The sequence below is a fragment of the Cherax quadricarinatus genome, chromosome 87 (assembly GCF_038502225.1).
Source record: "Cherax quadricarinatus isolate ZL_2023a chromosome 87, ASM3850222v1, whole genome shotgun sequence".
NCBI classification, from domain to species: domain Eukaryota; kingdom Metazoa; phylum Arthropoda; class Malacostraca; order Decapoda; family Parastacidae; genus Cherax; species Cherax quadricarinatus.
This window is the reverse complement of record NC_091378.1, coordinates 998,607-1,011,878: the sequence shown is the minus strand read 5'-3', so window position 1 is coordinate 1,011,878 and position 13,272 is coordinate 998,607. Positions and strand designations below refer to the sequence as shown.

Below are 13,272 nucleotides of genomic sequence, written 5' to 3'. Positions count from 1 at the left end.
GACTATTACAGTTGATGTGCGCCTCAGGTGATATGCTAAAAACTATGTTTACCCTGAGGTCCTTCTTTTATGGGGAGGTTTGCAGCCTTCATTCCTTGAGCTCTCTCGTGTTAGGAGTGAAATAAAAAAAAATAAGTTGGAGGGAAAAAAAATCGGGCATACCTAATTCAGTTTTTTTATGTGGTACAAAACTAATGTAGTTTATAGGTAATAAAACATTGCCAGACACAAAAGAAAGTCACTCCTTCAAACCAGACTGCTATTCCTTTGCCTTTCTCCCCTCAAGGAAGGTTCCTTGATGTTGGTGAGGGGCTCTTGATTTAGGGAATTGGATCTGTGCTCCAGTTCCCCGAATTAAGCCTGAATGCCTTCCACATCCCCCCCAGGCGCTGTATAATCCTCCGGGTTTAGCGCTTCCCCCTTGATTATAATAATAAAAATAATCCCCTCAAGGAAGGTTCCTTGATGTTGGTGAGGGGCTCTTGATTTAGGGAATTTTATCTGTGCTCCAGTTCCCCGAATTAAGCCTGAATGCCTTCCACATCCCCCCCCCCCAGGCGCTGTATAATCCTCCGGGTTTAGCGCTTCCCCCTTGATTATAATAATAATAATAATCCTTTGCCTTTCCTACATGAAAACTAATGGAGCCGCCCCTGGTTCAGGGCGGGAACCTAATCTAAGATCAAGATTTAGATTATCACAATGTTATATAATACCAACAAGAGGAAGAATAACACATGTGGAACATCAAGGTAAAATCTTTATTAAAGATACGTTTCTGCAGGCGAAACTTATCGTAATAAAAATCCTTTGCAGTTTATACAGGTGACTTAATTATCAGCTTAACCTAATATTAAAAACCAAACAAACACAATGAGCGGCACACTGTAGTGTGCATCGATGCAAAAAAAAAAAAAAAAAAAAAAACATATCTAATCATGTTAGGTTCGTGAGTGATAAAATTAGTGTATATATACAGCCGCTCATTCAGTCGGTGGATCATACAGTTTAACTCTTGGAAGTGGCCTACATCATCATCTCCAGAATAGTAGGTAGTGGTGTAAGTTCGTTGTAGATGGCAAAAGATGGTGAATGTTGGTAATAGATGGTGAAAGATGGTAGTAGAAGGATAAAAGGAGACGGTGAGGGTTCATTGTACAGGATTTGTCACGCTCAATCACACAATAAGCTTATATTCCATTATACATGATGGTCTTCCTGTCATACTCCATCACACTGGATGGTCTTCCCGTCATACTCCATCACACTGGATGGTCTTCCCGTCATACTCCATCACACAGGATGGTCTTCCTGTCATACTCCATCACACAGGATGGTCTTCCCGTCATACTCCATCACACAGGATGGTCTTCCCGTCATACTCCATCACACTGGATGGTCTTCCCGTCATACTCCATCACACTGGATGGTCTTCCCGTCATACTCCATCACACAGGATGGTCTTCCCGTCATACTCCATCACACAGGATGGTCTTCCCGTCATACTCCATCACACAGGATGGTCTTCCCGTCATACTCCATCACACAGGAGGAAAAACATCTGAGGGCAGGATAACAGGGTAATCATCAACTATACGGGTTTGTAGTAACTTTTCTAACCATATCTATTAATCAGATACCTAAGCGTCATTAATAAGTGGTGTGTTGCATAATTACTTATCATATAATAATGGAATTTTCGGTTTGTGAATTGTCCTTCAAGTGGTATGTGTACATGTAAGGTGTTCCTGGGGTCAACGTCCCCTTGCCCGGTCCGTGACCAGACTTGATACCGGTGAACAACTTTTTATACGTGGAGAGGGAGAGTATTCCTAGAGAGAGGGAGAGTATACCTGGAGAGAGGGAGAGTATACCTGGAGAGAGGGAGAGTATACCTGGAGAGAGGGAGAGTATACCTGGAGAGAGGGAGAGTATACCTGGAGAGAGGGAGAGTATACCTGGAGAGGAGAGTATACCTGGAGAGGAGAGTATACCTGGGGAGGGAGAGTATACCTAGAGAGAGGGAGAGTATACCTGGAGAAGTTTAGGGGGTCAACGCCCCCGCCCCATTCTCCCAGGTGGGATTGGCGCTTAACAACTGGGCGTCTACACTGCAAACTGAATTGTTTGCAATCCTAATGGCGCTAAAGCTAACCTATGACACTGAGCTTGACTCTATCATCATTACTGATTCTATGTCATCATTGAAGGCTCTTGGCTCATATAATGACTCCAACAACATGTTCATTGGGGAAGCCAGGTATAGATACTCAAAAATTAGGGACAAAGGAATTAATGTACAATTGCTATGGATCCCATCACACATCGAATTACTCCTTCATGATAAAGTTGATATGTTAGCCAAGAAGAGTATCCAGAAGGAGAACGTAGAATATAACTTTGGTATAACTGTGTCTAGCATTAGGAATAATATTAGGAGAGAAGTAAATAATGAAGATGATTGTTATAGGAATGCAGTTAGAAGCCTGAGTAGATCTATAACCCACTATGATAACATGAACGTAGATAAGTATGTTTATGGAGCAACTTGCAATGTGAACAGACTGACTGATGTTGTAGTGGCCAGGCTTAGGCTTGGTTACAAGTACTTCTGGCAGTTTGGGAGACACACAGATGATGATCAAACTAAATGTAAATTATGTGATCAGGCATATGGTCACTCTCTTGAACACTATGTGCTTAATTGTCCACTTACTGAGGAATACAGAGACAGACAGTATAATAACCTATGTGACATGTCAAGATATCTTATTAATGAAAATAAGATACCAGATATACTAAGCAAATTTCCTAAATTTGCTTGTAACAGATAAGTGAACTATAGATATGTAGATATAAATCCATATGTATTCCTGTTAATACTTTGGGGCCTAGTTCCTAGGCCTTTATAATAATAATAATAATAATAATAATAATAATAATAATAATAATAATAATAATAATAATTTTATGAATAAATTAAACCAAATTGTTTATCCATTACATTTAGAAAGCATTGTAAATAGGGTGCGAGTGAGCAAGTCAGTGGAGACAGTTACAAGCACTGTATACATACTCTCAAAGTCTCTGTATGTATAAAATATATGTATGATGTGGTGTTTTATAAGAAGGCGTTTCGTCATTCATGAAATGTATTAGTTCATAAGTATTTAGGTATCATAAGTATTTCGGTACAGGTACACATAAGTACAATTATCATAAGTATTTAGGTACAGGTACACATAAGTACAATTATCATAAGTGTTTAGGTACAGGTACACATAAGTACAATTATCATAAGTGTTTAGGTACGGGTACACATAAGTACAGTTATCATAAGTATTTATGTACAGGTACACATCACATAAGTACAATTATCATACATAGCAACACGTGTAAATTGCCTAGCATGATAGCAGAAAAAGTCAGTGACTTATTTCCATAAGAGAGACCCATCGGGGTCTTTGATTTCCATTGGAGTCCTTGAAATATATTCAATTTGGTCTGTGACCAATGAGTGAGGAGGTCTCGGATGATAGCTATGTCGGTTTTAATAAAATGATAAACTTTATTTCTACACAATATGACTTCAACTTAGTCCGATACGGCCTTGTAAAACATAAATATATGCAAATTACAGCGTCTTACGCCTACTTGACAAAATTTTCCTAGCTGTATCCTTGAGAAAGAGTGTCAGACAGAGACAGACAGCGAATGAGACAGAGACAGGCAGGCAGTGAGACAGGCAGGCAGAGAGACAGGCAGGCAGAGACAGGCAGGCAAGAGACAGGCAGGCAAGAGACAGGCAGACAGAGACAGGCAGGCAGAGACAGGCAAAGAGACAGACAGGCAGGCAGAGTGACAGACAAAGAGAGAGACAGGCAGGCAGAGAGACAGGCAAAGAGACAGACAGGCAGGCAGAGTGACAGACAAAGAGAGAGACACGCAGGCAGAGAGACAGGCAAAGAGACAGACAGGCAGGCAGAGAGGCAAAGAGACAGACAGGCAGACAGAGAGACAGGCAGAGAGAGACAGGCAGGCAGAGAGACAGACAGGCAAAGAGAGACATATAGACAAGCAGAGACAGAGACTGATAGAGGCATCTTTCTGGAGTAGAAACCCATCCATTAACTTTATTTTTACGCTGTTCATGAGAAGTTCACAATCTCGAGCTGGTAAACCATCACTTTGGCGATGTCGTTATTAAAAAAAAAAAAAGGGGCCAGTATACGTTAACTTTTTAAGCACTTAATTAAGCTAACCTACTGTAAGCTAGCCTACTGTAAGCTAACCTACTGTAAGCTAACCTACTGCAAGCTAGCCTACTGTAAGCAAGCCTACTGTAAGCTAACCTACTGTAAGCTAACCTACTGCAAGCTAGCCTACTGTAAGCTAACCTACTGTAAGCTAACCTACTGCAAGCTAGCCTACTGTAAGCTAGCCTACTGTAAGCTAGCCTACTGTAAGCTAACCCACTGTAAGCTAGCCTACTGTAAGCTAGCCTACTGTAAGCTAACCCACTGTAAGCTAGCCTAGCCGAGAATAACAAACATTGAGATTTCTGAAAAATTCCGAATTCACAGAAATGCACCAAGGACGAGGCATCAAATAATGCACATGTAATGAGAGAACAAGTGTTCCCTGGGGCTTCCCAGCTGTGTGAGGCACCAGTAAGAGCCAGGACTTTGAGCATGCAAGTAGTGGTTACGTTGCATCCTTGCAATAATGGCAGAGTTTTGGAGGTCTCGCATATCCCAGGAAGAGTATAGGCATGTGCATGTATAATGGTTATACCCTCGCCGGTATACCATGTAGAGTGGTCACCACCTGTTGTTAATGTAGACTGTGCAAGTTAATCACTGGGTCTTGTATTTTGATAGTGCAGTGCAGTGCAATGTTATGAAGTGCTGTGAAATGTTATGAGGTGCTGTGCAGTGTTAAGTGCTGTGCAATGTTGTGTGGTGCTGTGCAATGTTGTGAGGTGCTGTGCAATGTTAGTGCTGTGGAATGTTGCGAGGTGCTGGCAGTGTTAAATGCTGTGCAATGTTAAGTGCTGTGCAATGTTGTGTCGTGCTGTGCAATGTTGTGAGGTGCTGTGCAATGTTAAGTGCTGTGGAATGTTAAGTGCTGTGCAATGTTGTGTGGTGCTGTGCAGTGTTGTGAGGTGCTGTGCAATGTTAGTGCTGTGGAATGTTGCGAGGTGCTGGCAGTGTTAAATGCTGTGCAATGTTAAGTGCTGTGCAATGTTGTGTCGTGCTGTGCAATGTTGTGAGGTGCTGTGCAATGTTGTGTCGTGCTGTGCAATGTTGTGAGGTGCTGTGTAATGTGAAGTGCTGTACAATGTTGTGAAGTGCTGTGTAATGTGAAGTGCTGTACAATGTTGTGAAGTGCTGTACAATGTTGTGAAGTGCTGTACAATGTTGTGAAGTGCTGTACAATGTTGTGAAGTGCTGTACAATGTTGTAAAGTGCTGTACAATGTTGTGAAGTGCTGTACAATGTTGTAAAGTGCTGTACAATGTTGTAAAGTGCTGTACAATGTTGTGAAGTGCTGTACAATGTTGTGAAGTGCTGTACAATGTTGTGAAGTGCTGTACAATGTTGTAAAGTGCTGTACAATGTTGTGAAGTGCTGTACAATGTTGTAAAGTGCTGTACAGTGTTGTGAAGTGCTGTACAATGTTGTAAAGTGCTGTACAATGTTGTGAAGTGCTGTACAATGTTGTAAAGCGCTGTACAATGTTGTGAAGTGCTGTACAATGTTGTAAAGTGCTGTACAAAGTTGTGAAGTGCTGTACAATGTTGTAAAGTGCTGTACAATGTTGCGAAGTGCTGTACAATGTTGTAAAGTGCTGTACAATGTTGTAAAGTGCTGTACAATGTTGTGAAGTGCTGTACAATGTTGTAAAGTCCTGTACAATGTGAAGTGCTGTACAATGTTGTAAAGTGCTGTACAATGTGAAGTGCTGTACAATGTTGTAAAGTGCTGTACAATATTGTAAAGTGCTGTACAATGTTGTGAAGTGCTGTACAATGTAAAGTGCTGTACGATATTGTGAAGTGCTGTGTAATGTTGTGATGACATTCCTCGTGTTGTAAAGTGCTGTACATTTTGTACAGTCATCCAGATGCATCACTGTGAGGTGTTGTGCTGTGACACCTTATAAGGTTTAGTTAGTTTAATATGTTTATTATGCACCCCATACCCATCCTGTGGGCGGTAGTCAAAAGATTACAGAGGTACATAATTGGTCCAGGGACTGGACTCCAAAGTTTTGATAGCTGAGCAAGTTACAAAGGTAATGAACTAGATCTGGTCACAATCATGACCAAGTTACAAAGGTAATGAAGACCACAATTTTAGGAACTATGCCTAACTCTGCAATACTTCCTACGGGAAATATTGCAGAGTTAGGAAAAAGATAGTTGCATGCGGTGAATCTACTGGTGTAAATATTAAAGTATTGTGAAAAGTGATGGGTGTACAGTGTTATGGTGTACTGTGAGAGCTCACTGTTGATATGGGTACATCATCTGGTAGCGTAGTGCCATGTAAGTTTTATAGAGGTAGTCCCCTCAAGGAAGGTTCCTTGATGTTAGTGAGGGGCTCTTGATTTAGGGAATTGGATCTGTGCTCCAGTTCCCCGAATTAAGCCTGAATGCCTTCCACATCCCCCCCCCCGGTGCTGTATAATCCTCCGGGTTTAGCGCTTCCCCCTTGATTATAATAATAATAATAATAATATAGAGGTAGTGTGAGGAGTGCGTTGTTGAAGGTGTGGGTGAAGGTTATGTCTGCCCTGTGGTGTATTGGAATGTTGAATATAAACAATGACATCATGCTGTACAACGTTGCATGTTCTACAACGTTGCATGTTCTACAACGTTTCATGTTCTACAACGTTGCATGTTCTACAACGTTGCATGTTCTACAACGTTGCATGTTCTACAACGTTTCATGTTCTACAACGTTGCATGTTCTACAACGTTGCATGTTCTACAACGTTGCATGTTCTACAACGTTGCATGTTCTACAACGTTGCATGTTCTACAACGTTGCATGTTCTACAACGTTGCATGTTCTACAACGTTGCATGTTCTACAACGTTGCATGTTCTACAACGTTGCATGTTCTACAACGTTGCATGTTCTACATCGTTGCATGTTCTACAACGTTACATTTCTGTACAACGTTGCATTTCTGTACAACGTTGCATGTTTTATAACCGCATTTTTTCAACGTTGCATGGTCAACAACGCTGCATGTTCTGCAACTCTGCAGTGTACTGTAACATAACCTGCAATTTCTTGACATTTTTTAAATAAATCTGTCATTCCCCTTATTATTGGTGGTTTACATATACTGTTCTCATAAGAGACCTTGATACAGAAGGGCTCTTGATCAAAAAATGGAGCTATCTTTGTCTTTCCTCGGATCAAACAGAAATATCACTGACTTTTATTTGGGTTATCCTAGGTAATTTACACTTTGTATGATAATTGTACTGTGTACCTGTACCTAAATAAACTTACACGGTGGCTCGTGACTTGCTGGCAAAAGCTCTTGCTTCACACACTGATGTCCGGGTTCGATTCCCGGCAAGGGTAGAAACATTGGACGTGTTCCCTTACACCTGTTGTCTGTATTCGCCCATCAGTAAAATGGGTACCTGGGTGTTAGTCGGCTGGTGTGGGTCGCATCCTGGGACAAACTCTGTATAGCAGTATGTCATTGGTGTCAGCTAGGCCTGTATACCTTGTACATGTACTTGTAGAAATAAAGATATTACTTTCATTCCTCAGGCACTGTATAACCTGTACGGGTTTTGGACTTCCCCATGAACATGATAATGATGAGAGGGCCAGTGTGGCAGGCATGAGCATACAAGGAAAAGTTTAACAGTGACAATATTGCAACACTCCTGCTAGCCGGGGCATGAAGGAATATTTAAACAATCAAGGGAAACAAGACGAACCTTTAAGATACGTTGCACCCCTCAAGGAAGGTTCCTTGATGTTGGTGAGGGGCTCTTGATTTAGGGAATTGGATCTGTGCTCCAGTTCCCCGAATTAAGCCTGAATGCCTTCCACATATCCCCCCCCCCAGGCGCTGTATAATCCTCCGGGTTTAGCGCTTCCCCCTTGATTATAATAATAATAATTTAAGATACGTTAATGCTCGTGAAGTGTTCTTGATTCAAGGAAATAAGAACTTTCCTCTCCTTGGATCGAATCTTGGAGGCCTGGTCATGGACCGGGCGGCGGGGGCGTGGACCCCCGGATCTACCTGGAGCTCATTACCTTGTAACTTGGTCATGATTGTGACCAGATATGCCAGGAGTTCATTACCTTGTAACTTGGTCATGATTGTGACCAGATCTACCAGGAGTTCATTACCTTGTAACTTCTTCATCTCTCAGAACTTTGGGGCCCAGTCCCTGGACCCATTATGTACCTCTGTAATCCTTTGACTACTGCCCATAGGATGGGTATGGGGTACATAATAAACATATTAAATTAAACTTGTTGGTATCACCATACCAATGTTCACTTATCTTCGTCACTGGCTGGAACTCTCAGTGACACTTACCTGTGTCTGGCTGTGACACAGCCACAGGTTAGCGCTTAGTAAGTTTATTTAGGTACAGGTATACATAAATACAGTTACACAAATTATCATACATAGTACATATGTGTAAATTACCTAGGATAACCCCCAAAAAAGGCCAATGAATTTTTTCCATTGTGGTTCTTGTGAAAATAATAACATTCATTAACACATTCTGCTACTGAACCGTTTATGTTTATTCCACAGATTGATTTCGAGCAGCCATTCGTCAGACGACATGGAACTGACCGAGCAACTCGTGGAGGCTGGCCAGGACCATGATGACCAGGACAACGAATGGGGTGACCGCAGGGTCATACTAGTGGGCAGCGGGGACATGACTCGTGCCCTGGCTCCTAGTCTACTCCGAGCTCACTACAGACCTGTTGTAGCAACCAGGAAACCTAACAGAGCCAGGTAAGGCTACATCAGTATCTTGAATTATCAGTGTGTTCATGGAGGAGCCACATGTCTATGGTGCATCCAACAAAATAAGTAGACTCTTGGATGTCACTACCGCCCGGTTTCGGCTGAGTTACAAGTATCTTTGGCAGGTTAAATCACCACCACCAGATGTAGACCAAACGAAATGTAAACTTTGCCAGATAGACTATTGTCACAACTTGTGTCATGTACTGGAGTGCGATAAAATTAATGAATTCAGAGACAACTTACTCAGAAATGTTCAAAATATAGCAAAGTATTTTATCCACAGTGGTGGTATAAACCTTGGTAATAAATACCGACAAGTTGGTTTAGAAAGACACGTAAGCAAACACTATAACATATGGAACAGCCCCCTAAACAGTTCATAGTACTCCCATGTGGCGATGTTGCCACGAATACTCGCCGGGCACTTGCTATGAGTAACATCGACGTTTCCACCATAAACACATCATCTATCAAAGACCTCACTACGAAACGCAGCCCCACACCTCTAACTTCTACAGCAGGCGTCTACACTATCCCCTGTGGGTTCTGTCCCAAGAAATATGTAGGCGAGACAGGCAGAGATCTTGCAGTCCGCCTGAATGAACATCGAAATGCCTCTAACAGAGACGATGTAAGGTACGCCTGTGTCCTCCACAGAGACTCCACGGGGCATTTGATGAACTGGAACGAGGCACAACTCGTTCTCACCGAACCAGACCTCAGACGCCGACGGTGCCTAGAAGCCTCACTAATCGCCGTCACCGACACTATAGAACGCAACACTGGAAACTACAAAATTTCAAAAACATTGGCATACATGATACTTAAGCAGCACCAACCCAACAACACAGGAGTCACATAATTTCATCGTCTACCCGTCAACAGATACAGAGTAAAGTCCGAGGCAGCTACGGTGAAAAGCTCTGTTCCACAAGGCACAGTACTCGCTCCCATCTTGTTCCTCATCCTCATATCCGACATAGACAAGGATGTCAGCCACAGAACCGTGTCTTCCTTTGCAGATGACACCCGAATCTGCATGACAGTGTCTTCCACTGCAGACACTGCAAGGCTCCAGGCGGACATCAACCAAATCTTTCAGTGGGCTGCAGAAAACAATATGAAGTTCAACGATGAGAAATTTTAATTACTCAGATATGGTAAACATGAGGAAATTAAATCTTCATCAGAGTACAAAACAAATTCTGGCCACAAAATAGAGCGAAACACCAACGTCAAAGACCTGGGAGTGATCATGTCGGAGGATCTCACCTTCAAGGACCATAACATTGTATCAATCGCATCTGCTAGAAAAATGACAGGATGGATAATGAGAACCTTCAAAACTAGGGAGGCCAAGCCCATGATCACACTCTTCAGGTCACTTGTTCTGTCTAGGCTGGAATATTGCTGCACACTAACAGCACCTTTCAAGGCAGGTGAAATTGCTGACCTAGAAAATGTACAGAGAACTTTCACGGCGCGCATAACGGAGATAAAACACCTCAATTACTGGGAGCGCTTGAGGTTCCTAAACCTGTATTCCCTGGAACGCAGGAGGGAGAGATACATGATTATATACACCTGGAAAATCCTAGAGGGACTAGTACCGAACTTGCACACGAAAATCACTCACTACGAAAGCAAAAGATTTGGCAGACGATGCACCATCCCCCCAATGAAAAGCAGGGGTGTCACTAGCACGTTAAGAGACCATACAATAAGTGTCAGGGGCCCGAGACTGTTCAACTGCCTCCCAGCACACATAAGGGGGATTACCAACAGACCCCTGGCAGTCTTCAAGCTGGCACTGAACAAGCACCTAAAGTCAGTTCCTGATCAGCCGGGCTGTGGCTCGTACGTTGGTTTGCGTGCAGCCAGCAGCAACAGCCTGGTTGATCGGGCTCTGATCCACCAGGAGGCCTGGTCACAGACCGGGCCGCGGGGACGTTGACCCCCGGAACTCTCTCCAGGTAAACTCCAGGTAATAGACCCCTCAAGGAAGGTTCCTTGATGTTGGTGAGGGGCTCTTGATTTAGGGAATTGGATCTGTGCTCCAGTTCCCCGAATTAAGCCTGAATGCCTTCATCCCCCCCAGGCGCTGTATAATCCTCCGGGTTTAGCGCTTCCCCCTTGATTATAATAATAATAATCCAGGTAATAGGTAGAGGTTGTTTTGATAAGGACCTGCCTCGCATGGGCCAGCAGGCCTTCTACAGTGTTCCTCCATTCTTATGTTCTTATGACATTCCTCAGGTCACGTGCATCACATCTCACTCTCCGCCTATATATATAATGTCTTTCTACCTCTGTATGTTAGAAATGATCAAGGTCCCAGGACCGAAACGTTTTCTAATAAATATGTTATAGTGTTTGCTTACGTGTCTTTCTAAACCATCCACAGTGGTATATTACAAACCATTCTGGAGAAATACCATAAATTTACTCACTGTAAATAAAGCTAATATTTGCATTAATAACTCAGTGCAGTTATCAGGTGTAGCCGTGTGAATGGCTCATTACCTTTGCAACTTGTTCAGCTATTAACACTTTGCGACCCAGTCCCTGGACCCATTATGTACCTCTGTAATATTTTTCACTACTACCCACAGGATGGGTATGGTCTGCATAACAGAGATTAAAACTGGGAAAAATGCTAAACCCAGTAGGAGTCATACAGTGCCTAGGAAACTTGAGGTATACCTGGAGTATACATGGAGAGTGTTCTGGGGGGTCAGTGCCCTCGAGGCTTGGTCCATGACCAGGCCTCGTGGTGGCTCAGGACCTGATCAACCAGGCTATTACTATTACTACTGTGTATTGTGCGATTTTTATGAGTGCTGAGTGACCTACGTGGTCAAAGTGCTCCATAACTACTGGTTTATGAGCCTCGTAGGTTTAGCGCTCCTTTTGATTATAATAATCCATAGCTACTACCGCTTATTTCTACTAGGTACTTCTGCTACTACTTATTGCTACTAGGTACTACTACTCTATTACTACTACTTATTTGTACTAGGTAATACTACTTATTTGTGCTAGGTACTACTACTGATGTAAAGGACCTGGGAGTGATAATGCCAGAGGATCTCACTTTCAAAGACCATAACATTGTATCAATCGCATGTGCTAGAAAAATTACAAGATGGATAATGATGATCTTCAAAACTTGGGATGCACTAACAGCACCTTTCAAGGCAGGTGAAATTGCTGACCTAGAAAATGCACAGAGAACCTTCACGGCACACATAAGTACGATAAAATACCTCAGTTACTGGGAACGCTTGAAGTTCCTGAACCTGTACTCCCTGGAACGTAGGCGGGAGAGATACATGATTATATACACCTGGAAAATCCTAGAGGGATTAGTACCAAAGTTGCACACGAAAATCACTCCCTATGAAAGCAAAAGACTTTGCAGACGATGCAACATTTCCCCTATGACGTGTACTTAGCTCTGTGAAGACCTGTTTGTGTGCTCTCTGTGAATCTGAACCAGGATGCCCTCTCTTGAGCAGCTTTACCAGCAGCTGAGAGAAGAACTCAGAGTTGCTAAACTGGAGATACGGCGATTAACGGAGGAGAACAAGAGGATTCGTAGTAATCCACCTGTTGTGAGTCCCCAGGTTAAGAGGGGAGCTTGGTCAGTGGCCGGGCAACATGGAACCAAGCTGAAGATAAAGAAAACGGTTGGAGAGGCAGAAACAACGAGAATCCAGAAGAGTGCCGTGGAAACTTCCAACTCATTCTCGGTGCTACCTGACGAATGTGAGTGTTCTACTGGGAATGCCACAACGAGCACCAAGGAAGCATTGGCAGACGTGAGTAAGACATCCCTAGAAACCCCAACGAAGACCATCGAGAACGTCATGACGAATTCTACAAGTGGTGTAATGCTACCTGGCGAATGTGAGTCGACTACTCGGAGCATCACTACGGACGACGCCAAGGAAGGTAAAAACATTGTTGTTGTTGGGGATAGCCAGATTAGGTACATGGATAGGGCATTCTGTTTGAAGGATAGGAGTAGGAGGCAGAGAGTATGTTTTCCTGGGGCTGGGATGAAGGATATTGTTAGCCGTCTGGATGACATCATGAGAGGTAATGGGAGCAATCCTATTATCTGTCTCAGTGCTGGAGGCAACGATGTTGGCAGACGTAGGAGTGAGGACCTGATTAGCAGGTATAGGTCAGCAATAGAGATAATTAGGAAGAAGGGTGGGAAACCTGTCAT

The 13,272-nt window shown here is 43.0% G+C and overlaps 2 protein-coding genes across 8 annotated transcripts in view; one reads left to right on the top strand and one right to left on the bottom strand.

Moving 5' to 3' along the window:
* Positions 1 to 13,272, bottom strand: part of LOC128703785 (non-lysosomal glucosylceramidase) — a 291,380-nt gene that overhangs the window by 45,186 nt on the left and 232,922 nt on the right. The gene's annotated exons all lie outside the window — the stretch shown is intronic.
* LOC128703780 (metalloreductase STEAP4) overlaps positions 942 to 13,272 on the top strand; it is a 43,686-nt gene continuing 31,355 nt past the window's right edge. For 3 of the 7 annotated variants that reach the window (XM_053798604.2, XM_053798605.2, XM_053798603.2), the window contains exons 1-2: positions 1,474 to 1,580; positions 8,814 to 9,023. In XM_053798604.2, the coding sequence (XP_053654579.2) occupies positions 1,489 to 1,580; positions 8,814 to 9,023 (302 nt within the window). In that variant the 5' untranslated portion in view covers positions 1,474 to 1,488. Of the gene's footprint in view, positions 1,049 to 1,473; positions 1,581 to 4,607; positions 4,770 to 8,813; positions 9,024 to 13,272 lie in introns of those variants that run through there. The other 4 variants (XM_053798608.2, XM_070103718.1, XM_053798606.2 and 1 more) reach the window with 4 other exon arrangements.